General features: G+C 41.9%; 1 protein-coding gene across 3 annotated transcripts; it reads left to right on the top strand.

Annotated features, from left to right (window-relative positions):
* Positions 1-11,235: 11,235 nt before the first annotated feature.
* On the top strand, positions 11,236-20,702 carry LOC136668750 (dual specificity tyrosine-phosphorylation-regulated kinase 4-like). 3 transcript variants are annotated; one of them, XM_066646433.1, is made up of 23 exons: positions 11,236-11,372; positions 11,966-12,058; positions 12,343-12,420; positions 12,851-12,943; positions 13,245-13,322; positions 14,120-14,203; positions 14,434-14,502; positions 14,828-14,905; positions 15,352-15,435; positions 15,825-15,977; positions 16,211-16,325; positions 16,579-16,742; positions 16,843-16,979; positions 17,134-17,274; positions 17,525-17,663; positions 18,129-18,207; positions 18,296-18,468; positions 18,712-18,772; positions 18,877-19,000; positions 19,092-19,252; positions 19,605-19,668; positions 19,941-20,253; positions 20,455-20,702. In XM_066646433.1, the coding sequence occupies exons 1-20, from the start codon at positions 11,313-11,315 to the stop codon at positions 19,183-19,185; spliced, it is 2,097 nt and encodes a 698-aa protein (XP_066502530.1). In that variant the 5' UTR covers positions 11,236-11,312; the 3' UTR covers positions 19,186-19,252; positions 19,605-19,668; positions 19,941-20,253; positions 20,455-20,702. The 3 variants fall into 3 exon arrangements, with proteins under 3 accessions (XP_066502530.1, XP_066502529.1, XP_066502532.1); XM_066646432.1 differs by having other exon boundaries at positions 14,434-14,526; XM_066646435.1 differs by lacking the exons at positions 14,434-14,502; positions 14,828-14,905; positions 15,352-15,435.
* Positions 20,703-27,922: the final 7,220 nt, after the last annotated feature.

Raw genomic sequence — 27,922 nt, 5'->3', positions numbered from 1 at the left:
AATGTGCACATTCTTATAGGTGTGTAGTGTTACTTTGATAAATGTGAGTTTTACAGGCTGCCCACATCTCATCAGAGCAGACAGAGGAAAAGAGAACCTTCTCGTAGGTCAAATGCAGGTGGAATTTCACTTGCAGCAGGAAGGTGACCAGGCGCAGGACTGCTTTCCAATGGGGACCTCAGTGCATAATCAGGCATGTTAATGTCCAAGACCTTTTAAAATCTGCTGCTTAATACCAAACTAATGTTTTTGAACTAGGGAAAAAAATCCATACATGAGATCATAATCAGTGTCATGAATCCAATTTAAATAATTGCTGTGACTGATTATTTTTGCAGGACATTTTAAAAGAGAGGTGTGTGATTTCACATTACATAACAGGGTAATTCTATGCCAACTGATATGAGGGAAAACAGTTGAACTTTAATTCATACATCATTATTGATACAATTAATGATTAATTTTTACAGATGAAATTGTGCATAAGGTACGTCCTACAATAAATTTGCCTGTTGTTGAAAATTATAGCATGGAACCAGAATTTTATTTAGACCCATTTAATAATTTTGGTACGTTAGGTCATTCGTTAGATGATTTTGAGTTGGTCAGTATATAATACGTAGGTTAGAACCTGATTTTTACAAATCAAATTACTAATTCATTAAAAATAAAATGAACACAGCTCTGAATTTTTGTTTTTTTTTCATAACATTCTGTGACATGACAGGACAGGCACAAAGTCAGCTGGTATAGAATGACTTATAGGATAATCATGATTCAGAACACATTGATCTGTAACAGTGGATGAATATCACACAAATGAATCTACAGAGTGTTAATTCTTTAGCAATTAAATTAGCATCTTGGACTGTTTCATATTTCTTGTTTTATTAGAGAGCTGAATGTATCAACAGCACATTAAAGAAGACCTGGATCAAGAAATGGCAAGCAGCATTTGAAGTAATAAGTCAAATTATTCTAGTTTGTCCATCATTTTTCTTTTACAGTTGAAAATTCATTACAAGTTTGAATACGGATAGCGCCTCAAGATTATTTGTAGGCCATGATGGATACGGCCTGCAGGATAATCCTGAGCAGATGTAAAGTAATGCTTTCATAAAGATAAGGAATATGACTCTTAAGTTACATACTTAGCTTTCAGATTTCCTTTTCAAAAAGCAGAAACTGTTTACAATATACACACCTTCCTTGGCTTCAAGAAGAACTGATCATGGAGCAGATGATGTGGAACACACATGACATTTGCCAGCAACGCAATATTCCAGGACCTTTTGGGAAGCCAGACGTCCTGTTCATTTCACCTCCACATGGTTTTTCTCGTGCTTCTCACATTATAGATAGTTAAACAAGCACTATAACAGAGCAACAAAAACCTTTATGTTCCTACAGGCTTTGCTGATATGCTTTCCATATAGATGACAAGGGCCCAGTTGCCCACTAGGCCAACCCCAGCCAACAGAGGGAGACATGGAGCCAACACACCTTAATTAAGAGAAATCAGCAGCACCTGTTTCTCTCCTACTTAAGGAAAGCCAACACACACATCAGTGCTCAGTCTTGGGTTTCTCTCTTTTCAAGAGTGCCACACAAGCCTAGCTGGTAATTTTGGTAAAGTTCCTAGCGCGTTCTTCTGGGTCTCTTTCCTGTGAAATCTTCTTGAGTCTTTTGTTCTTTGTTTATCTATTTCATTAAAAAAAAAAAGATTTTTCAACTTTTTCAATTGCATTTCTTCTTTTCTCAAATCTCAAATTTGGTTTGGCATTTTCACCTATTTATTAGTCCTTTCCTTTAATTTGGGAAGTTGCTTTTTTTTGTTTTTTTACGTTGAATTTCATTTTCTGTATTTTCTGCACTTGAGTCCATTAACAAACTACTCCACTAGTAGCTCACTCAGGGTTACTTGGTTTTAACCCATCCATGGGTAAACTATCACATTACATGATTATCTTCTACAGCAAGCAGAACAGCTTGTATGTGGGGTGGACGAACCTTCTTTGGTGGCAAATAAGTCCTTCAGAAGAATGTCACGGATCATTCTGCAGAACACAAAATTCCCACCATCATCAGATGGGTGCCTGGCTGCTTATCTCATGCTACTGGAGAAATTCACAACTGCTCTTGAAAGAAAAAACTTCTGTAAACCATCCACATTTGCAGAAGCTAATCAAATATATGATCTACTGTCTGAGGACATGTTTAAATAGCATGTGTATTCAATTCTAAAAATGTTAAGGTCATAGCTTTGTGGTTTCAGTTCCTCAAAGCAGTGAGCTGCATGGCACTTGTTTACTTTGAAAAAGATGCAGCTTACAACGTATGAAATGGTGGTTCTGAAATATTTAGCCTTTTGTAAATAATCACATTCAAGTACTTAGAATTTACAAACAAAATTGAACTGTATACATTTTTACCACAAAGCCTGCCACTATGTTGCCTGATAAACTACCACTGACATTGGTTGTAGTCTGTTTACTATATAGTATACTAAGATAGGAAAAGGTCTACACACACACACCCGAAACTGATTAGACATTTCCCAAACACTGTGTGGGTGGGTGGAAATAAAACCTGGGAACTAACAGAAAACTGTGAAAAACAAACTGACCAGAAATAGTCATATACATTGGTTATAGTGTACTTTGTGAACAGTACTCAAATATAGGAATAACAAAAATGAAGGTAAATTGCATTAATCTTATGATCTCTTCAAACCTCTGCCAGACACCTTGAGTTTTTGACACCAGTGTTTACCATTTTGTAGCCGTAACGGTTCTTCATATCAGGCCCATTTACAGATTTTAGGTACTGTATAACAGAGGAAGCATCTAGTCTTGATGCAGGGTCATAGTCCAACATTAATGTAACAAACTGGTATGCCGCATTCAGGTGTTGGGTAGCAAATTTACAGCCATCAGGCTGCACAACTGCCTTTGGTTCTTCACTGTCCATGGTACGGACTGAGTAAGAAGCTCCAGGAATGTGTCTCCCAGAGACCAGATATCAGAACTTCTGGTGGCCTGCTGAAATTGAAGACATTCTCGAGTGATGTAAAGAAATGTCCCTCCTATTTGGCCCCACCCCACCTTCAAGAAATCTGCTGCCTTGTCTTAGTACAACAGTGTCCCTAATGTTGGCAAGGCCCCAGTCTGTCAGCACTGCATTTTTTGAGTACTGTTCAGTCTGTTGGGATTTATCACAATTTATTTTTGAGGTTAGCAGCATATGGTTAGCTTCTTGTAGTGATATTTTGCACAATAATGACAAATCTTACCAGAATATTTGCTTCAAATCTTGATGGATGACTTTTTTTTTTTGTATGTACTCAATGGCCATAGACAGTTCAAGGGCAATGAAATGACAATCATCTCCTTCAAGCTAAAGTAGAAAATAAAATCAAAGAAATACAAATATCCAAAGGTTACCCTTAAACATCAAATTTAATTATTTTATTGGTACTTCATAAAGGTGTATAGAACTGTTTTTCGGTAAAATCTTCATGCAAGATTTAAAATATTAATTCATTCGTTCATTATCTGTAACCCTTATCCAGTTCAGGTTCACGGTGGGTCCAGAGCCCACCTGGAATCATTGGGCACAAGGCAGGAATACACCCTGGAGGGGGCGCCAGTCCTTCACTGGGCAACACAGACACACACATTCACTTGAGTCGCCAATCCACCTACCAACGTGTGTTTTTGGACTGTGGGAGGAAACCCACGCGGACGCGGGGAGAACACACCAACTTCTCTCTACCTGCTGCGCCACCGTGCCGCCCCGATTTAAAATATTCCTTTATTTATATTTTGTTCAAGTTTCTTTTACCACAGGTACATAAGGATACGTTGTCCACCTTCACACAACTATGGTCACTGTGTAGCCCATCATGCAGTGTTGTTCCATGTATATATTCATTTGCCAGCAAAAAGCAGCTCTCAACATGGGCAGCTGCCATGAGCTGAACAATGTTAGGATGACTCAGTTGCCCCGTCAATTTCAGATGAATAGTATAAATGTTCTCATATACAATATTCAAAATAATACAGATCTGGATAAATGTTACCTTTTACATCTCAATGAAACAATGCAATATTCCTCCTGAGAATGATCAAATTAATGTTCCAATCTGTAACTTCATGCCTTCAGTATGTCATAGGGTAAAGCAAATTTAAATTGAAAAAAGTAGCCACTCTGCTATTTAGTATAATCACTTGCATCACACTCAGCAAAGTCTGATATTAACAATGCGATAAACAATAATATTCTAATTACTTTACTCAGTTTCAAATTATTTGAAAAAAATGCAGGCTCTTCTATTTGCGTGCCTCCTCTTGCCTATATCAACATGAAATATGTTGTGATGGCAGTGGCATTTACCATGAATGGTCCCTGGATTAGGAACCCCTACCTTGTATCTTCAAGAAGGAAAAAAAAGCGGCAATTACAGGGGCCAAGCAAAACATGGCATTATTTGGCACCATGGGTTTCATTGCAAATTTTTTTTTTTTTTTTAAATTATTTTTTTCTTCTGATTAAGATGCACCAACTTACATTTTGCATTGAAATGTGCTTTAATTCAGTACATCAACCATCTGCTGGATTTGGACCAAGACCAGTCAATCACAAAGCCAACTGATATCAAGTAGCACTACTTGCATTTTTGGTGTTTCACTGCATTCATTACACTATTCAAAATTTGGGTCAATATATAGTTATGCATGAATACATTTATTTCAGAGTAGGAATTTAAGTAATTCAGTCAATGTTCAATTTGTAAAATAACCTTAAATGAGAGAATTTGACATTCCAGTTTAGCCACTTGAACATCTGTGGGATTGGAACCTAGTTTCTATTTCCAAGGTCAACACCTAACAGGTGAAACTTGTGCAACATGCTTGGACACTTTTCATTGCACTCCTAATCTTGGGATGAATGAGTCAAGCATGAAACACACCAAACTAAACAGCCTCCGGATTTAAACCCCAGACTATCTGCATTCAAAGTAAAGCACTAAACTTGCACCACAGCCTTCCTCAGTGATTACACTGTTTGACTGAAAATCAATAAGGAATCAAGCACAAATTGTCATTAAGATTCTGCAATTCCTATGAACATTAGATATCTTTTCATTCAAAAAACTTCCTGTAACATTCACATTCAACTTCCATGTAACAATTAAGCAGACATTTATGACATTTTCAGAACCATTTTAGTTCATACAACCTTTTAGTGAAGCCTACTAGTTTCCATGCAGTTTCTCTGAAAGAAAACACTAACTCAGGAAATACTGCCATTCAAAAGGCTATTAGTGTTTGAGTTGGTTTTCATATTACCACTGTTCTGTATTAACCGTATATACTGTGGCTATGGTTATATACTACCATAGCCACAGCTTTTTTTAGTTAGCTTTCTGGTAGCCGCCAACATGCCGTCTGTCGCTGGGTTCTCTTGCCTGACCAGTGGAAGCATTTTTCGCAGCACAATTTTTGCCAGTTTTTTACCATGAACCTACTTAACTCTATTTTTCTTTGTTCCCTTTGTCTGGTTTTCTTTCTCCTGTCTCTCTCCTGCTTTGAGATGTACTGCTGCTTTCCAGGTGTTGCCCTGATCCAGCCCCTGACCCTGTGTGTCCTGTACACGATCCTGGCCTTGTCTCGTCTACACTATCATGCTTGGCCATGCTGTTTTATCTCAAATTAACTCTGCACCTACTTTTTAACTCACACAGAATCACTGATCACCTTCTCCTTCCTCAGACTCTTACATCATTAATATTCTACATTCACATTGCTATAACCCCTTCATCTGTCATCAATTCACCTTTTTTTTTTCCTCTGTTGTGTCTCCGGAGGAGGATGGGTTCCCCATGAGTCTTGGTTCCTTCCAAGGTTTCTTCCTCGTGTGCTGAGCAAGTTTTTCCTTGCCACTGTTGCCCCTGACTTGCTCATAGGAGGCTGGGACCCGGATCTATGTAAAGTGGCTTTAAGACAACTTTTTGTTGTGAAAAGCTCTATATAAATAAAATTTGATTGAATGAGTGTAGAATATTACAGAATTTCTTCTTTATTTTGGAGTCAATTACATCGAGACACCTGAGGTAGTCCAGTGGCCTTACCCACTTCAAATGAGATGCAGTGGACTTCATTCTTACTTCATACAGCGAGAGACCTGGGGCTGGTCAGATTTCTTGATGAATCCTATGGTAGTCTTGACTTGTTATTACATATTCCGACCATGTATCGAGAGTCACAGTAGTGAATGACATGTTGTTCTTGTGATGACACCTCCAAAATTAAATGCCTCAGTAATAATATTAGGCCCCTTCCACACGGATCTGTATAGTTTTAAAAATGGCAAATTTCCCGTCTCCTCTGCTCTCTCGCTGCATTATCATTACCAGTCCAGTAGGGGGTGTGATGGAATTTGTTTATTGAAATGATTCATAATCAATAGAGGTATTTTTAATCAGCAATGACCATGTATGCTTCTGTAACTGATTTTGTTCCTCAAGTCTCTGTGTGAACAGCATTTACATTTATGCATTTGGCAGAGCTGGGTCTTCAAGGATTTCTTGAATGCGGAGAGGGTTCCTGTTGCTCTGATGGTGCTTGGAAGCTCGTTCCACCAGCGTGGTACCAGAGATGAGAATAGCCTCGACTGACCTGTACGGGGGGTTGGCCGTGTTAGTTGGCGCTCCTTTGAGGAACGGAGAGGGTGGGCGCTAACATATTAGTGATTTAAATTTGATGCGAGCAGCTAAGGGTAGGCAATGCAGCTCAACTAATAGGGGCGTGACATGTGCTCTTTTAGGCTGGTTGAAAACCAGGCGTGCTGCAGCATTCTGGATCATCTGTAGCATTCTCACAGCACAGGCCGGAAGACCTGTCAGGAGGGTGTTGCAATTGTCAAGACGGGAGATTACTAGGTAACGTGACCTGCAAAGGTCAGCTGGTCATCAACCATGACACCCAGGTTTCTTACAACCTTGGTGGGAGCCACTGATAGGGACTCTTGGCTGCTCTTGAAGCCGGATTGGTTCGAGTCAAGGAGGTTATGTAGGGAGAGGAATTTTGTTGCCTGCTTAAAGACAGCTCTTTCAATGATTTTAGACCGGAAGGGGAGGAGAGACTGGTCGGTAGTTCTCTACTATAGAGGGAGCAAGAGAAGGTTTTTTGAGTAGAGGTCTTACCTGAGCTTGCTTGAAGGTGTTTGGAAATGTTCCCGAGGTTAGTGAAGAATTGATTACATGAGTGGCTGCGGACACAATGGACGGAGCTATGGTTTCCAGTAGGGTGGTAGGAATGGGATCCAGTGGACAGGATGGAGGACGGCCGCCTCCAAGAAGATTTGATACCTCGTCTTCTGTGAGAGGAGTGAAAGCAGGGAAGGAAGCAGTAGGTTTAGGAGGATTCGAAGGGAGAGCCGGAGGCTGTGTAGAAGGGTCAGAAAACCGGCTGCTAATTGCAGCAACTTTGCTGGTGAAGAAGTCAGCACATGCGTCAGCAGTGAGGTTGGTTGCAGAGGGTGCAGGTGGAGGGTTCAGTAGAGACTTGAAGGTTGAAAACAGCTTCCGGGTGTCAGTAGCATTGTTGATTTTGTCTTGGTAGAATTTCGTTTTTGCAGAGGTGACGTTTGATGAAAAGGCTGAGAGCAGAGATTGCAGTTTTGTCAGGTGTGATGGGTCTTTTGTTTTTCGCCATCTCCTCTCAGCAGCTCTGAGGTTAGTTCGCATTGATCGAAGGGAGTCAGTAAGCCACGGGTGGGGCTGCATGTGTCTTGCGAGTCTGATAGTCAGAGGGCACAGGCGATCCAAGCAGGCGCTCAGAGATGGGCAGAGTGACTCTGTGGCGTCATTGACCTCGAGATGAGAAGGTGCTGAGGGGTGGGAGAGCATAAGTCACAAGGGCAGAGAAGTGGGTGGGAGAGGTTGCGGAGATTGCGCCGGAAGGGGACAGAGGGAGCGGACACAGTGGGTTGCTGAGGGAGACAAGCAATGGTCAGAGAGATGTAGAGGAGTAACTTATACAGAGTTAATTAAGCAGTGTTTGGTGAGAATGAGATCAAATGCATTACCTGCTTTGTGAGTTGAAGGGGTGCTTACCTGCTGTAGCTCAAAGTAGTGGGTCAGAGAGAAGAAATCAGCAGCGGCTGGAGTGTCTAGGTGGATGTTCATGTCACCGAGAATGAGCATGGGACAGTCATGTTCAGGGATGGAAGAAAGCAGGGTGTCTAGCTCTTCTAGGAAATCGCCCAGTTGCCCTGGGGGACGATATACAAAAACCACATACATTTTTACAGGAGCAGTCACCAGGATGGCATGGTATTCGAAGGAGCTGTACGAGACTGATGATTCAAACTGGGTATCAGTTTGAATCATCAGTCCATATGTTGTATCCATGTGTTTGGAAATCAACAGCCCCGTACCACCACCTCGTTTACCAGGCCGTTGGGTATAAGGAGGCTTATGTGTGTGCGTGTGTTTCAAGTAACAGCATATCGATACTTTCCGTTCAACTCCTTTTGTCTCTGGGCCATAGAGAGGAAATAACCGAAACCAACTGGGTAGAGGGGGAAGCACTAAGTGCATCGGGAAAGGTGATTGATATGTAAAGACAGTGAACAAATGGTAACTTGGCTTGTAGCCAAACTGAGAACAGAATACATCGGAATGTGGTTGATATGGAAAAAGAGCAAACAAATGGTAACTTCAAAGGGTGCCATGGTAATGATGGTGGGGGAATTGTAGGTATAAAAGACACTGGTTGAGAAACGGTCAGAGAGAGAGAGGAAAAGGTGCTACGCATTACATTCTCTCCAAATAAATTGTTCTTTCATTTGATACAGACTCAGAGACTCAGTTTTCTTATTTCTGTCATAATTTTCGACCACAGGGACCATAGTACCTCTTAAAGGGAGACATCAAAACACCACAAAGCATGAGAAAAACACAAAGGTTCAATCTCAAATCACTCTATACTCCCTATGTAGTGCACTACCCAAGTCATGAAATTACTGAACCCAGAGCTTAATAATAATAATACAAATTTCCAATACAACGTCCTTGATGTTAATCATATGTGGGATTCTGAAATCTAGTGATATCTGCATGTATACATTGTAGTTTTATGACTTTTGTAACTCACTATATAGGGAGATAGGAGCTGTGTGTGCCATCAGCATTTCAGAAAATATCCGTTTTCCTCATTGACACGAGAACAGAGACAACAGCGTTTGTTGGAACACTACAAATTACAGATGACGTTTTGCAGAAATTATTTTGTTACTTGATTAATTTATTAATAAATCTAAATGTATTCGTTTGAAATAAATATGCAGTAAATTTCAGGTAAATCAGTCAACAACAAACAAAGGGCAGTAGAACAAAAAATATCTGGATGAAAAAATAAATTAATTACAGCAAGAATGTACAAAAGCAAACAATGGAGTGCTGCACCACTGTACAGAATGAATAAGACTGATTTTTAGTAGTTTTTTGAGGATTACCTGTGACAATAGTACACTGTACATCTATTTGCTCAACCCGTTAGAATCAGACACCAAGAAATAAAACATTTTCAGAGCAGCCTGCTGCTTATCTGTCACGGCTGCGCAGGGAGGACGAGGAGATGGACGTAAACGCAAGGAATATTATTTAAACAAAGACAGAATCAAAATAAACACGGGTAATAAATACAGACGGTAATAAAGACAACACTAAACTAGGACAGACAGAGAAAAGCCATGAACTGGGGTAGACACGTAAACAGAAGGACCTAGAAACATATATCTACACACAACACCAGACAAGGGAGCACTGAAACAACGGGACTATATATACACACAAAAAGCATAGACAATGAACACCTGGGACTGAAAACGAGAGGGTAGGGCTACAAAGGAGACACTTTCGAGAGGACGGGACTAGGGAGGAGACATGAACAATAACAAACAGAGCCATGTGCTAAGTGAGCACATGGCAGGGAAAACAGATACGATAGGACAAGGGCGTGACATTATCATTTGCATGCACATAAATAACTAGCATCTGCATACATCAGGCAAGTGACAACAGGAGGACAAATGCTTGGAAAATCATAAGAGCAATGGACCTTGTATTGAACCCTGTGGGATCTCATTACAGCATGCTTCCAAATAGCAGGGAAAATTCACTGGTTTAAATCCAGTCATATCACTGACCTGCTGTCAAGGAAATGGTTAATTTTGCAGCTTTACACCACTTTAACACTCATTTGTTGCTCCATGCTAATTTAACGTTGCTTGCATCAAATTCAAAATGGGTATAATTAATAATAATAATAATAATAATGATGATAATAATAAAATGAAATATTTCCTTTATATTGTTTTCAAATGAATAAACGTTTAAATTATTTGCCCATCAATGCATTATGTATTTATTTACATTTTTTGCACAGCATGCCAAATAAAAGACATACAAAAAACCCACACAATTGTTTATGTAAATTATGTATATATGTGTATATAATGTGCCAATATTATATTTCTTCATGCCATTTTTTATATATGTAATTGGCATAATAACTTCCCTTGATTACAGCTACAGAAGAGTACAGCGTGAATTCAACTGGAATTATTACAAAAATTATAAAAGTAAATGCATTTTGTGAGACCTGGATGAAACAAATCTAGTCTGAAAAGGTTTGGGAAAACTGGTAAAGTTATGAGGTCAGTTTGATCCTAGACAGGAAATAGGGGATTTGATTTTCCTGGAAATTCAAAGGCTCCTGGTGATTTGGGAAGCCATTTTTCAGTTTTTCTTTTCCCATTTTTTTCTCGTGCTACATACAAATAATGACTGTGAACCCCTTCTAATAAGATATACATTACAGTATAATAAGTGTGTAGTTGAACAGTATTTTTACTGTGTAGTGTTGTCGCCGTCTGCTGGCGATCTTTGTGAACTGCGGCGCAGGTTCAATTTCAGCGTCAGTTTCGTGTTATTTATGAAAATTGATTTGTACATAACGTGTTGCTTTCACGTTGACAGTTAGTATACATCCAATGCACGTGTGTAAATGGACACAGCGATGGTATTTTCTGGAATTTTCTGGTATTTTCTTCGCTAGTGCTAAATGACATCACAAAACAACGGCCTCTGTGACATCACAGTTGATGTCACAAACGTAACTCATTCTTTATAAGAGGTGTCGCTGAACGTTCAGCTTCAGAATGATCATCGGTAACACACCTGTTTAACTGCTTGACAAAGATAGGTGTGAAACAAACATATCAACATACTTTAAAATACCTGGATGAATACCTCCAGAAGAGAAATGGAAAAGGCTCAGAAGAGAACTACTTTTCCTGCAAAGGTAGGATCACTAAACTTGTTATTAAACAAAATTGTCTCAGAGGTAAAATTTTAAACACCTCAAATTAATGGGTTACTGGTACATTGTTTTAATTTTAAAAATATGAGATAAAGCCGCTTCAAGTACCTTTCAATGTGGCTTGAGTGATCAGGAACTATTCTACTGTCATTTATGACTTTCTGTTTCACTAGGGTAAAAATATAATGTGACACATGCCAGTTTCCTATTAATACAGAAAAATAGGGTGTGTCTGAAGTCGCACCCTAAGCCCTAGTTAGTGTACTAATTAAGGTGTCCGCCATTTTGTAGTGTTCTTAGTTCGCTCCAGGTTTACTCTGCAAAATGGCGGACAGGATTGAAGGAGTTGTAGCGACCAGTTTTGTTTATGATTGTGGTGTTAATTGTAAAAAGTTTAACATTATAAATTGTAATGTGTGTCTCTCTTTTATGAAATAAGTTCCTTTTTAAATTGTGTGTAAACAGCCGTAAGCTAAAAATGTATGAATATAGTTTAACTCGTTTTTGGTTGTTGAGTGGGTTTATAATGATTTAATTAATCACAGCTACTGATCTCAGCTTATGTACCTCCACAGGGTGGGAAGCTTGATGCCCTCCCTGCCCTTCCCCAGATTAAAATACCTCAAACTGGGAAGGCTAAACTGGTACCAGGCAATCCCAGAAAACTGGTAAGACTGAAATAAAAGTCTGTTAGTTCATGCAGTGGTAAAGCTAATTTGTAAAGTATTCCTTTTACCACTCATTAAGAGTGCACTGTGTTCAGTTTCACGGTGTATAGACACATTTACCTGTCTACTGGTTTGTACACAGCTAAATCCCTACTGAGTGTTGTTCTTGAGTGGCATGTTCATAGGATAACCAATTTTGCTGCCTTAATTGATTTGTGTGTGTGTCGTAGGGTTTATATTTAAGTTATCTCATCTTGTACTACTCTGTTTATTTGCCCTCACAGGGTGTGAAGCCTGATGCCCTCCCTCAGCTTAAAAAACCAGAAGCTGAGAAGGCTCAACCAGGCTGTCCCAGAAGACTTGTAAGACTTCCGTTCATACATGCAATAGTAAAATCCACTTGCAAGGAACTCCCTTTATCCCCCACCAGGAGTTCCCTAATTTTACGGCTAAATCCCTAAATTTCCCCTAGGGAAATTTAGGGATTGTATTACCACTTTTTAGGGATTTAGGGATTGTATTACAACGAATACGGCTCTATGCCATTAACAGAGATGACAGACTTGAACTGGGATACTTTCTTTAGACTGAGCTACATTTAAATACATTTATCCTCGTAATACAGTGTTCTGTTTCACAGTGTATAGCCACATTTACCTGTCCACTGGTTTGTATACAGCTGATACTCTGCTTAACACTGTCCTTGACTGGCATGTTTGCAGCATCAACAATATTGCTGCCTTATTTGAGTTCAGTGTGTGTGACTTAGTGTGTGTTTATCTACCTCCACAGGCTGGGAAGCTTGATGCACTCCCTGCCCTTCCCCAGATTAAAACACCTCAAACTGGGAAGGCTAAACTGGTACCAGGCAATCCCAGAAAACTGGTAAGACTGAAAAAAGTCTGTTAATTCATGCAGTGGTAAAGCTAATTTGTAAAGCATTTCTTTTACCACTCATTAAGAGTGCACTGTGTTCAGTTTCACGGTGTATAGACACATTTACCTGTCTACTGGTTTGTACACAGCTAAATCCCTACTGAGTGTTGTTCTTGAGTGGCATGTTCATAGGATAAACAATTTTGCTGCCTTATTTGATTTGTGTTTGTGTGTTTCGTAGAGTGCGTCAGAGGGTTTATATTTATTAAGTTATCTCATCTTGTACTACTCTGTTTATTTGCCCTCACAGGGTGTGAAGCCTGATGCCCTCCCTCAGCTTAAAAAACCAGAAGCTGAGAAGGCTCAACCAGGCTGTCCCAGAAGACTTGTAAGACTTCCGTTCATACATGCAATAGTAAAATCCACTTGCAAGGAGTTCCCTAATCTTTGACTGGCTGGATTATTTCTTAACACTCTCAAGTGTTTCCTGCTTATATCAGGAATAGTGCTGGATGAGACTGACACAACACCAAACTACTGTATAATAGATAAAAATGGTACCACAACCGGGGCGGCACGGTGGCGCAGCAGGTAGTGTCGCAGTCACACAGCTCCAGGGGCCTGGAGGTTGTGGGTTCGATTCCAGCTCCGGGTGACTGTCTGTGAGGAGTTGGTGTGTTCTCCCCGTGTCCGCATGGGTTTCCTCCGGGTGCTCCGGTTTCCTCCCACAGTCCAAAAACACACGTTGCAGGTGGATTGGCGACTTGAAAGTGTCCGTAGGTGTGAGTGAATGTGTGTGTCTGTGTTGCCCTGTGAAGGACTGGCGTCCCCTCCAGGGTGTATTCCCGCCTTGCGCCCGATGATTCCAGGTAGGCTCTGGACCCCCCGCGACCCTAAATTGGACAAGCGGTTACAGATGATGGATGGATGGATAGTACCACAACCCCATTTCCAGAAAAGTTGAAACGCTGTGAAAAGTGTGAATAAAGAGTGCAGTGATGTTCAAATTATTTTAACACTATTTTTAATTCAAAATGGTACAAAGACAATATCAGATATGAGGAAACAAAACGATATATATATATGTCTGTTGTTATCTGTGTGTGTGTGTGAGAGAGAGAAAGGTTTGTATTTTTATTTCAGTAATCTCAGTTTGTATTGAGCTATGTTTATTTGCCCCCACAGGGTGGGAAGCTTGATCCCCTACCCCAGATTAAAAAGCCTGAAGCTAGGAAGCCTCAAATGGGACCAGGCTATCCCAAAAAACCGGTAAGACATACTTTCTCTAGACTGAGCTACATTTAAATACATTTATCCTCATAATACACAGTTTCACAGTGTATAGCCACATTTGCCTGTCCACTGGTTTGTATACAGCTGATACTCTGCTTAACACTGTCCTTGACTGGCACGTTTGCGGCTTCAACAGTATTGCTGCCTTATTTGAGTTCAGTGTGTGTGACTTACAGTGTGTGTGATGTGTTTATCTACCTCCACAGGCTGGGAAGCTTGATGCACTCCCTGCCCTTCCCCAGATTAAAACACCTCAAACTGGGAAGGCTAAACTGGTACCAGGCAATCCCAGAAAACTGGTAAGACTGAAAAAAGTCTGTTAATTCATGCAGTGGTAAAGCTAATTTGTAAAGCATTTCTTTTACCACTCATTAAGAGTGCACTGTGTTTAGTTTCACGGTGTATAGACACATTTACCTGTCTACTGGTTTGTACATAGCTAAATCCCTACTGAGTGTTGTTCTTGAGTGGCATGTTCATAGGATAACCAATTTTGCTGCCTTAATTGATTTGTGTGTGTGTGTGTCGTAGAGTGCGTCAGAGGGTTTATATTTATTAAGTTATCTCATCTTGTACTACTCTGTTTATTTGCCCTCACAGGGTGTGAAGCCTGATGCCCTCCCTCAGCTTAAAAAACCAGAAGCTGAGAAGGCTCAACCAGGCTGTCCCAGAAGACTTGTAAGACTTCCGTTCATACATGCAATAGTAAAATCCACTTGCAAAGAGTTCCCTTTACCCCCCACCAGGAGTTCCCTAATCTTTCACTGGCAGAATTATTTCTTAACACTTTCAGGTGTTTCCTGCTTAAATCAGGAATTGTGCTGAATGAGACTGACACAAACTACAACGAATACGGCTCTATGCCATTAACAGAGATGACAGACTTGAACTGGGATACTTTCTCTAGACTGGGCTATATTTAAATACATTTATCCTTGTAATACACAGTGTTCTGTTTCACAGTGTATAGCCACATTTACCTGTCCACTGGTTTGTATACAGCTGATACTCTGCTTAACACTGTCCTTGACTGGCATGTTTGCAGCATCAACAATATTGCTGCCTTATTTGAGTTCAGTGTGTGTGACTTACAGTGTGTGTGATGTGTTTATCTACCTCCACAGGCTGGGAAGCTTGATGCACTCCCTCAGCTGAAAAATCCTCAAGCTGAGAAGCCTCAACTGGGACCAGGCTCGACAAGAAATCTGGTAAGACGTCCGTTGATTCATGACTAGATAAAGCTCACTGTAAATATTCCTTTTACCACATACCACGCATCCGCCAGAGTTCCCTAATTTTTGACTGGCAGGATTATTATAATTTCTGAAAAATGCTGAACGTATCATGTGACTTGACTGAACTTTAAATAAATGTTAATAAATATAATTAAAATGCACGATGGAAAGTTTTCGTACGGTTTGTTTGTGTTTTTTAATGAAGATTTCATGAATGAGGCTTATTTTATTTAAAGTACCGTGTTGTACAGTTAAAATGGGTATACTTTGTATACAATGTAATTGTGAGTGTGGATGGAATAGCAGGCTAGACATGTGACTGTAATGCCTTGGGCACTCACTTGCCTTTTCTTTTTATGTAGAACAATGGATGTCACAAACTTCCACAAATAAAACCGAAGCCTCAACCTGCAGCCTTTGCTAAGTCCAAGGTCCAAGGAGTGGGTAAATTGCCTCATATCAATGACAAAAGGCAGCCCAGTTCCGGCTTGATGACACACAAACGTCTGAATCCTGTAAGTAGCCTGGCACCCAGCTTTCTACAGACACTGAAGCCATCACAATTAAAATAATTGATTGTCAAACAGAACTAAAGTTGACATATCTCCTTTACAGTGGGACTGTTACAAGATACACATACTACAATATGTGTGTAATATATGCAAATATATGCAGTAGTATTCTTATTGGCCAACACTGGCACATTTATCTGATTCATGTGCATTGTCTGTGGAATATTATCAATAAGGAGACAAGGCCAGTTCAGGGGAACTCTTCAGAGAACAGTGCCTCCAATTGCTCATCCTTCATGCAGCAGCACAAGAGGCATCTGGAGACTTATCCGCTCCCCATGTGTCCACAAGGTAAAAAAATGTAGAGTCTACATTTAAGAAGCATCTCAGAATAGGAAAGCCAGTCTGTACATTTTCCCTCGGCTCCAAGAGATTTCTTGTGGTCTTTCTTGCATATAGAAAATGTTCTTCCATTTGTATCCTTGTAATGTCACAAAAAGTGTTTCTGAAACTCTTAATATCAATGGACTCCTCACAACTACACCTATTAGGTAATGAAATGGAATCAAAAAGGTTTATTTACCATTTTTTGTATGTCTTTCAGACGTACAAAAGAACTTTGGGCAGAGGCTGACTGTGTTTGAGCAGCAAGAGGTTTTGGGGTACTCTGAGATTTGGTACCTGGGACTGAAAGCCAAGAAGATTCATGGCTGTTTTGGCAAGGCCCATAATCATGGCTACGATGATAAGCATGGTGCCTACAAACAGGTGGGGTTCTAGTTCATTTCTACATGAAGAAGCTTAATACCGTCCGTCATTTCAGTAGATGAAGGGGAGGAGATCAAGTTTGTTGTTGTTATGTTTTCAGGTGATTCATGACCACTTAGCGTACCGCTATGAAGTCTTGGGCTTCATTGGACAAGGAACCTTTGGCCAAGTCTTCAAGTGTCGGGATCACAAAACCCAGAAGATGGTGGCTATCAAAATCATTCGAAACAATCCGAGGTTATTATGTTTGGTCATATAATGTTTAACCTTTATGACTTCTCACAATTGATGTCTGCAGTATGGTGCTAATTAGTTAATACAGTATATATTGCTAGCTTACACATGGTACTTTCTAAACTGGTTTTCTGGGTGTTGTTTTGCCTGTGTTTAGTCACCATAAACAAGGAATGGTGGAGCTAAGAATGCTGCATTATTTGCGGAGGAGGAACATAGACAGTACCTACAACGTTATACGTATGGAGGAGTTCTTCTACTTCCGCAATCATCTATGCTTCACCTTTGATCTCATGGGGTGAGTGTATATGTGTGAGCACAGCTTTATACTACTCTAATTGCTCCCCGTCCTGGAGAACAAACACATCCACCCTGTTTTAGAAAGGGCTTGTTAATTAGCAGACTAATGATAATAATTAATCAGCAAAAAAACATCAAAACATAGAAAGCAGAGGAACTCCAAGATGAGTGTTGGAAACCACTCGACGAGGTATCCCCTTTTGCAGCATAGGGTCCTTAATTAATATTACACCTTTTTGTCTGCTCAGGCCAAACCTGGATGAGAAAATAAAGAGGGAAGGCCCTTACGGCTTCAGCCAGGAAATGGTGCGCCACTTTGCTGAGATGCTGCTAAAATCCTTGAACATTCTGAAGGAGAAGAAGATCGTCCACAGTGACCTTAAGCCTGTGAGTACCACCACAGCCAACATTCGCTGATGTTTAAAAACCATTTGAGGATGTTGGAGTCTGTTGGATCATCATTTTAACTCAATTTTAATTCTGGTGTTCCAGATTTTGTAGATTAAGAATGGCTCATGTTGTGTTCTGTACTGTTAAACCTATCAGCCCCGATGCCTGGTTGTGATATTTTCAGAGAACTTGGCAGAGTCACATTGTAAATCAAAATAAGGAAATGGAAATTTTCCATCATTATATAAAACAACAGAATTGTTCCACACGAGTGAACAAGCACACTTAGAGTTTGTATTGCTGAATGCTGCTATAGATATTTTTCATTTGAGCAACAACACACAATAACATGATCAAAATCCATGCGCAGCAGTGAGACTTGTCTTATATAAAAGGGAAAGTGTAAACAGGAAAAATAATCTCATAAATAAACAGCTGATCACATCATTATTATGTGTAAAGGGGAACATCGTGGAATCACAAGACGGCCTAGGCATCACTGTGGTTGACTTTGGATGCAGCTACAATGAAGATTTCAGACGTGAGTGAAACAAATTTTGCGTACCTGTACATGTATGTGGGACCAATATATCTTTTTTTAATCTTTACGTCTACATCTTGCTCTTTAGCGCGCACAGGAATCGGAACCCGGTTTTATCGCCCTCCGGAGTTAATGCTGGGTCAGCCCAGCTCCTGCGCTATTGACATGTGGAGTTTGGGCTGCATCCTGGCTGAACTCGATATGGGTCGCCCTCTTTTTCCCGGAGCTGATGAGAATGATCAGATTGAACAAATCGCTGAGGTAAAGGCACACTTTGCTTTTCTAGTTATATATGTAGTAATAATAAATAACAGTTTTGAATTCTCATCACATTTCCCAATATCGCAGGGGTCTCTGAGCTAGTTGAAACTGGTAATATTGTTCGAGTTCATGGGCAATAAGCCTCATGATCATACGGCACACTATTTAGCACATTAACATTTTAGATAACATTATTTTCTATGTGACGTGTGTGTGTTTATTTTCTGTAAATGTATATTTCAGGTGATTGGCCTGCCACCTTATTACGTTCTTCAGACTGGTTACAGCAGACACCGGTTCTTTGGTGAGCACTTCATGTGGGAAGGATAAGTGTGTGTCATGATAATAGGCAAGGATATGGTATTGAGCGGTCTGTTTTATATATTTTTATTTATTTTTTTGTCACAGATGTAGACGAAAGCCTTAATTACACACTCAAGGGCAAGAACCGAAAGCCCAGCTCCGTAGATCTGGCAGCAGTTCTAAACACGGACGACCCAGCGTTCGTGGACTTTATCAAACGCTGTTTGATGTAAGTGATCACTGAACAGTTTTATTCAAAAAGGGATCTGTTGTTGTCTGTCTGGGTTAATGAGGCATGTGTTATCACTTGACCCCTTAAGGTGGGACCCCATGATGAGACTTACCCCAGAGGAAGCTTTGCGACATCCATGGATTCAGGGTGGCACAACATCCGACTCTGAATCCAGCGAATGAATCTTGGGATGATGACGGGCTTTGCCCGCGAGCAATGTTGAATTAGCCTCCCTTAAATGCTGGAATTGTGAGTACATTTGTTCATACACTCAAAAAAATTCCCTTGTCTGGATACAAGAGTATTGACATATTCTTAGTCTTTAAAAACCATGCTGTTTCTCACTAAAATTCTTTTTGCTAAAGTTAACTTAAATTTTCAACAAACAAATTTCTGTTTATGGAGTCACTACCAGTAAAATAAATAAATATTCATCTCAGTGGAGCAGGAATAGAGCAATATCCTCATTTTATTCATGCTTTTCAATGTATGGAGTTCTCTCCATTGTCTAAAAATACTCCAGGTGCCTCTGCCATGAGCAGAGAAAAGAGAAAGACAAGCACTCCGGACTGAGACCGTTTGTTTTTTCACTCATTTACAGACACTGAGGCTTCATAAACACATCAAACTGGTTTCCAGCACGCAAACTGGAGAGCTAGCAAATGGTGAGGAAACCTCTTCTAAATTCTATATAAAAAAACGTGTTTTTGGTTACAATTTTGTACGTTACATTTAAATATGACCTTATATCAAAATTATCATGCATTTGTTATTAAAGCTGTTCAAGCTTCTTTATTGCTCCAGTAAATTCAGTTGTAAAGGTTTTTCAGATTAGAGACACTGTAAGAGACTGAAACATGACGGAGGTGTGACCTATACGTACTGAGAGAAAGCCAGCTTCTGAATGCAGAGTGGTTCTATTCTTTTTATATTTCAGGTGCTTGGACTACCACAAACCAAATTTCTCAGGCTTGCCTATGTCAAAGGGGTCAACAGGAAAGCTGGTCAAGAAAACTTCTCTGCAGCTGGTTCTTCATCTGGAATCAAGAGCATAAATATAATCGCTCCATCACCTATTTCTATCAAATATAGAACATCTGAGGTGTATTTCAATGACACTACTTTGCTCCTTTTCTAGTGGAGAATTCAAGATGGAGGCCTCCAGCCATCGTCTCCCGCCAATAGGAGCCAGTGGAGCAGAATGCCCAGAGAAGTTTGCCAGATGGGTTACTGGACACATGGTAGTTGAGGTGATGAAAAGAGAAATGACTTGACGTTTCATTGTTGGCTAAGTGTTCTTCATAGTTCATGGGATTGCCCACTGTGTGTTACATGGTCAGAGAATCTTGAGGCTTAAATCTCATGGCATATCAAGAACACTTGGCACTCTAAATGTAAGTGTTACATTCCGTCTCCTGTACTGACGTGGGGTGTGTGTGTTCTCTTTACAGATTATTCAGAGTATTATTACCAGTAGACTGACCAGAGGAGGATGGGTCACCCCTTGTGAGCCTTGGTTCCTCCCAAGGTTTCTTCCTCAGCTGAGGGAGTTTTTCCTTGCCACTGTCGCCCTTGGCTTGCTCACCTGGGGATTTTTACATTTCATTTCAAATATTTGTCTTACTGGAATTCTCTGAAGCTGCTATGTGACGACACCAGTTGTAAAAAGTGCTATACAAATAAATTTGATTTGATTTGATTTTGCCTCAAGTGTGTCTTTCAGCATCTTAACCATGTACAACATTGCCAATATGGGTTAATAAATTGTGATTGTATCTAATGTAAGGATTTGTGGTTATTGTGCTGAGATATTTTTGACTAAGCACAGTCCTGCTCATAAACATATGTTTGTGCAACTGAATGTGTATGTTCCTTTAGGGTACAGGAATTAATTACTAAGAAAAGGTGTCTGGATACTTTAAACCTTACAAACAATGACATAAAACTGATAAACTGATGAAAAAAAATTTGTTTTAAAAAATAACATACACTCTGTTTCTACTGCATCATCATCATCATCATCATTTTCTTCTCCGCTTCTCCATTTCAGGGTCGCGGTGGCAACAGGGCGAGCAAAGAAGCCCAGATGTCTCTGTCCCTTGCAACATCCACCAATTCCTCCTGGGGGATCCCAAGGCGTTCCCAGGACAGCCAGGAGATATAATCCCTCCAGCGTGTCCTGGGTCTACCCCGGGGCCTCCTTCCAGTTGGAAGTGCCTGGTATACCTCCAGTGGGAGGCGTCCAGGAGGCATCCTGATCAAATGCCCAAACCACCTCAACTGACTTCTCTCAATGCGAAGGAGCAGCGACTCTATTCCGAGCTCCTCCCTAGTCACTGAGCTCCTCACCCGATCACGGAGAGTACGCCCAGCGACCCGTCGGAGAAAGCTCATTTCGGCCGCTTGTATCCGCCATCTTGTTCTTTCGGTCATTACCCAGAGCTCATGACCATAGGTGAGAGTGGGAACGTAGACTGACCGGTAAATTGAGAGCTTTGCTTTATGGCTCAGCTCTCTCTTCACCACAACGGTGCGGTACAGTGACCGCATTACTGCAGACGCTGCACCTATCCTACGGTCAATCTCACCATCCCTCTTCCCATCACTCGTGAACAAGAACCCGAGATACTTGAACTCCTTCACTTGGGGCAGGTTCTCACCCCTTACCTGAAGGGAGCATGCCATCTGTTTCCGGGAGATAACCATGGCCTCAGACTTGGAGGTGCTGATCCGCATACCGACCGCTTCACACTCGGCTGCAAACTGCTCAAGTGAACGCTGGAGGCCTCCGTGCGAAGAAGCCAGAAGAACAACATCGTCCGCAAAAACCAGAGATGCCACCTCCCGAAATCCTCGACGGAAGCCCTCCTGCCCCAGGCTACGCCGCGCCACCCTGTCCATGAATATCAGGAACAGGAGTGGAGATAAGGCACAGCCCTGACGGAGTCCAATGCCCACACTGAACAAGCCTGACTTACTACCAAGGATGCGAACACAACTCAAACTCTGAGAGTACAAGGACCGTACGGCTCGCCAGAGCGACCCTGGCACCCCATACTCCTGGAGCACCTCCCACAGAATCTCTCGGGGAACACGGTCATATGCCTTCTCCAAATCCACAAAGCATGTGTAGAGTGGAGTAGCAAATTCCCACGCCCCCTCAATCATCTGTGCAAAAGTAAAGAGTTGGTCCATAGTTCCACGGCCAGGACGAAATCCGCATTGTTCCTCCAATATCCTAGGTTCGACTATCAGACGGATTCTCCTTTCCAGCACCTTGGCATAGACTTTCCCGGGGAGGCTGAGAAGTGTAATGCCACGATAATTGGCACACTTTCTCCGGTCCCCTTTTTTGAAAATAGGAACCACCACCCCGGTTTGCCAATCCAAAGGCACCGTTCCCGAGATCCATGCGATATTGTATAGGCGTGTCATCCAAGACAGCCCCACAGTATCGAGTGCCTTCAGTAACTCGATACGAATCTCATCCACTCCTGGAGCTTTGCCACTGCGAAGCTTTTTCACCACCTCAGTGACTTCAGCCAAGGAAATGGAATCTGACCCCCCAGACACTTCTGGCCCTACCTCCTGTACAGGAGGCATGTCTCTCGGGTTAAGGAGTTCCTCAAAGTGCTCCTTCCAACGCCCAACAATACGCTTAGTTGAGTTCAGAGTTTCACCATCCTTGCTGAGCACAGCTTGGACAGTGTCCCCCCTCTCCCTCCTGAGCTGTCGGAGTGTTTTCCAGAACCTCTTTGAGGCCGCCCGGAAGTCATTCTCCATGGCCTCTCCAAACTCCTCCCATGCTCTGGATTTTGCTTCAGCAACTGCCACAGCTGCAGCCTTTTTCGCCTGCCGGTACCCATTCGCAGAATCGGAAGTTCCCCGAGCTAGCCAATCTCGAAAAGCCTCCTTCTTCCGCTTGACAGCTTCCCTCACCCCTGGTGTCCACCAACGAGTTCTTGGGTTGCCGCCATAACAGGCACCGACAAGCTTTTGACCACAGCTACATGCAGCCGCTTCCACGATGGAGGTCCGGAACAGTGTCCATTCAGACTCCATTCCCCCTACCTTCCCCCGGAACATGTGAGAAGTTCTCTCGGAGGTGAGAGTTGAAATCCATCCGGACAGAGTCATCTGCCAGCTTTTCCCAGCATACCCTCACAATACGTTTGGGTTTACCAGGTCTGTCCGGCAGCTTTCCCCGCCATCGGATCCAACTCACCACCACATGGTGATCGGTTGACAGCTCAGCCCCTCTCTTTACCCGAGTGTCCAAAACATATGGCCTCAGGTCAGAAGACACAACCACAAAGTCGATCATTGACCTTTGGCCCAGAGTGCTCTGGTACCAAGTACACTTATGAGCAATCTTGTGTTCGAACATGGTGTTCGTTATGGACAAACCATGGCTCGCACAGAAGTCCAACAACATCACACCACTCGGGTTTAGATCAGGCAGTCCGTTCCTCCCAATCACTCCTCTCCAGGTTTCCCAGTCATTGCCAACGTGAGCATTGAAGTCCCCCAGCAAAACAACAGAGTCAGTGCATGGAATCCCCTCTAGAACTCCAGTCACTGCCTCCAAGAAGGCCGAATACTCTGAGCTGCTGTTCGGTGCATACGCACACACAACAGTCAAAGTTTTCCTCTCTGCAAGCCGGAGCCGCATTGAGGCGACCCTCTCGTTTACTGGGACAAACTCCAGCTGTACAGGCGCCAGCCGGGGACTTGTGAGTATCCCCACACCCGCCCGGCGCCTCTCACCCTGTGCAACTCCTGAGTAAGAGAGAGACCAACCCCTATCTAGGAGTTTGGTTCCAGAGCCTACACTGTGTGTAGAGGTGAGCCCAACTATATCTAGCTGGTATCTCTCAACCTCACGCACCAGCTCTGGCTCTTTCCCCCCCAGTGAGGTTATGTTCCACGTAACAAGAACCAGTTTCCGCTGACAAGTTCCACGACGCCAGGGCCCCCCTTGCCCCCGCTCTGTGCCCGATGGGCATTGCACCGCACCCCTACTCTGGATCTTGCGGGTGGTGAGCCTACATGATCCTCCCACGTTGCCATTTCGGGCTGAGCCCGGCCGGGTTACGTGGGCTGCCCAGCCACCAGGCGCTCGCCGTCAGACACTACCCCCAGGCCTGGCTCCAGGGGTAGGTCCCGGTAACCCTTTCCCGGGCAGGGTACACTAAATTTTAATGTGTGTACTCATAGGAATGCTTTTGGATCATGTTTGTCTGGATCTTCACTCCAGACCTGTTTGCCATGGGAGACCCTACTGGGAGCTAACAGCTCCCGACGACATAGCCCTGGAGGTCATGAGACCACACAAGCCCTTCCGCCATGACAAGGCCCTGATCCAGGAAGGGCTTCTACTGCATCATAATCTGTAATGAAAAATATTTAATAGATGTGAGGTTCGTGTGACAGTAGGAGTTTATCAGTGAGATGGTTCTAATTTGTGCAAACAGTTCCACTTCTTGTTGTGTGAACTTCTTTTTCCAAACTTTTGATTTTTGATTGATTTGACACCTGACAGCACACTGCCCCCTCACTAACCAATCTGTGGTCTAAAATATGTAAGATCTTATTTAAATTTGCTCCCTGCAGGTAACGTGTTTACACATTTTGTGTATGATTGTAATAATTTTGCATACAACCATTTGTCTTAGTCCTAGTAAAAACATACAGTGGATGTGGAATTAACTTAAGGAAATTTGTGTTTGGTAGATTATTACTTTGTTGTAACAATGTAGCGATCAATCTTATACCGTTGGAAAGTTGTTAAATACCATTTTAAATGGTGCCACATTTGTAAGGAACAGGCACTTGTGGTTTACCACACCACAGCAGATTTTTCAGCAAACTTAGGCTCAAACTACAGATATTTAGAGGATAAAGCCATATACCTGTGAACACAAAGTCGAGTGAGGGATTTTCATACTGTAGTTAAATATGGTGTTCCACAAGGGTCTGTGATTGGCCCGGTATTGTTCACACTCTGCATGCTGCCACTGGGTAGACTAATCCGTAAGCATGGTATTCAATTCCACTGTTACGCTGACGACACACAACTGTATATATCAGCCAAACCTAATGATGTTGCTTGTCTAAGTAAATTAACAGAATGTCTCTCAGGCTGATGTGGGAAAAGAGACAACCGTTCGCAGGAGTAGAGAAAAGACTTTAATCACGCAATAATCCGAAATCGAAGTGAGCAATCCAAAAGGTCATAGACTGAAAAACAAGTCCGAGCAAAAGTACAAAAGGGGCAATAGCTAAGAGGAATCAGAACGACAAAACCTTTTTCAAAAAACGGATAACACATTGAATGCTTGGTAAAGAATGAGACTAGTCACAAAACAATACTTCACAAAAGAGTCACAGAGAGCATGCCAAATAAGTAGACCCTGACAGGTGCAAGCAATTCAGTATTCAGGTGATGGAGAACAATCGCTCCTCTTAGCTTATAAATCTCTAAATGCTTTAGAGCTTTAGAGATTTAGAGAGCATTTATATCTAGCTGGTTTCTCTCAACCTCACGCACTAGCTCTAGCTCTCTCCCCCTAGTGAAGTTATGTTCCACATACCAAGAACCAGTTTCCGCTGACAAGTTCCACGACGCCAGGGGTCCCTTTGCCCCCGCTTTGTGCCCAATGGGCATTGCACCATACCCCTACTCTGGATCTTGCGGGTGGTGAGCCCACATCATCCTCCCACGTTGCCATTTCTGGCTGAGCCCGGCTGGGTTATGTGGGCTGCCTAGCCACCAGGCACTCGCCGTCGGACACTACCCCCAGGCCTGGCTCCAGGGGTAGGTCCTGGTAAACCTCTCCTGGGCAGGGTACACTAAGTTTTAATGGGTGTACTCCTAGGGATGCTTTTGGATCATGTTTGTCTGGATATTCACTCCAGACCTGTTCGCCATGGGAGAGCCTACTGGGAGCTAACATAGCCCTGGAGGTCATGAGACCACACAAGCCCTTCCGCCACGACAAGGCGCTGATCCAGGAAGGGAAAAACAATCATTAATTACTGTAAAAGCTATACTCAATATTGAGAATAAACAAAAAAAGATAAATAATGATATAAATAACCATTTAATCATAGAAAATTTAATCTAAATTGCGCATTAACCTTCTAATCGTTTTGAGGGTCCTTGCTGAGTTGTTGATTGACGTACATTTCATCCAATCACATGACAACATTAAACACAGGAAACCAGGGGAAGGGGGATTAGTACGGGGATTTACGAATAGGTTTCACAGCGGTCAGTCTCCCAGTAGCAGTGTTGCCAACCCCTCAGTATGGAAAGTAGCTCTTAACGTGTATCTTATGCACATATGATATTAAGTGCAGCACCAGGAAATGTTTCACTGTTTATTCATATGGGTTATTGTTGCATGAGAATAAAGTATTTGTAGTAAACTCCTTTCCTGAAAAGTAAGAAGGCAGGAAGCTATCATTCTTTTTTCCTTTCCTCAGTCCCAGAGCAGGAAATAATGTAAACAAGATACTATACCATTACCTTATATAGAAAGAAAACAACCTATATAAACCGTGAACTTGGGGGGTTGATGTCAAAACTTCTCAACAAACAGTCCACTGGTGCTTGTTTGATGCAATTGTTCTCATTGTAATGAAACCTTTTTTTTTTAAAAAAATGTAAAAAGGTGTCTTGAAGGCGTATAAGTCTTCATCATCATCTTCTTCACAACATTGAAAATAAACAACAGTCTTTATATGTAATGTGGTTCTAGACAAAGTGATAAAGTCATGAAGGTATTTTGAGAAGTGTGGCATATTTCAGTGACTAAAATAACAAGCCAAGAATCAACAGAAGAAAGAACTACATTTGTAGTTCTAAACATGCTTAGAGGCGACCGCTAACTGCTAATTGCGTTAGCTAATAGATGCCCGCAGTGTTGTGCTGAGTGATGGTGGAATGGAAGTTAGTCCTCCACTTTCTGTGATCTTTGCAATGTCTTGTGGCAGATGGCTGTGGCATCATCAGAGACTGAATTTGCAGTGTTTTAAAAACAGGAACCGTGTTTAGATATTGGTGCTATTAAAAATATTTATATCCCTGTCCTTGTTTGCATTCAGCTGACAAAAGTGTATCCAGGTCATCTAGTGTCCTCTTTCTCTTAAACTGTGCATAAAGAAAGAGCTGCTTTAAGATTGGCTTCATTTAAAAAAACACACCACACATTTTACGCATGTCCCCAAAAGACAACCTTATTAATAAACTGCTTATTTAGTTAAAGGAACAATCAGCGCTTTTCATTTGTGCTTTATTTCCCTCAATAAATTAATCAATAAGGTATCTGTCTGTCTGTCTTTTTTATTTCACATCATAAAAGTCATTATACTATCGCCTAGTGGCCTAAGTATATCAGTGATTCTGCACTAAAGTTTCACACACCGTCTCTGTAGTGAAGAGTATTCCAGCTAGATCTATGACATAAAGAGTAAGAGAAAACCGAAAACCAAATTAAACATGACCGTCCGCACTGAGGGAACCACAAGGTCACAAGGACTAAACATTATTTCAACATCCATCCATTCATTATCTGTAACCATCCATCCATTATCTGTAACCGCTTATCCAATTTAGGGTCGCGGGGTTCCAGAGCCTACCTGGAATCATCGGGCGCAAGGCGGGAATACACCCTGGAGGGGGCGCCAGTCCTTCACAGTGCAACACAGACACACACACATTCACTCACACCTACGGACACTTTCGAGTCGCCAATCCACCTGCAACGTGTGTTTTTGGACTGTGGGAGGAAACCGGAGCACCCGGAGGAAACCCACGCGGACACGGGGAGAACACACCACACTCCTCACAGACAGTCACCCGGAGGAAACCCACGCGGACACGGGGAGAACACACCAACTCCTCACAGACAGTCA

Source organism: Hoplias malabaricus, chromosome 15, assembly GCF_029633855.1.
Source record: "Hoplias malabaricus isolate fHopMal1 chromosome 15, fHopMal1.hap1, whole genome shotgun sequence".
Classification (NCBI taxonomy): Eukaryota; Metazoa; Chordata; class Actinopteri; order Characiformes; family Erythrinidae; genus Hoplias; species Hoplias malabaricus.
The sequence above is the reverse complement of the archived record's forward strand: the minus strand, read 5'-3'. Positions and strand labels throughout refer to the sequence as shown.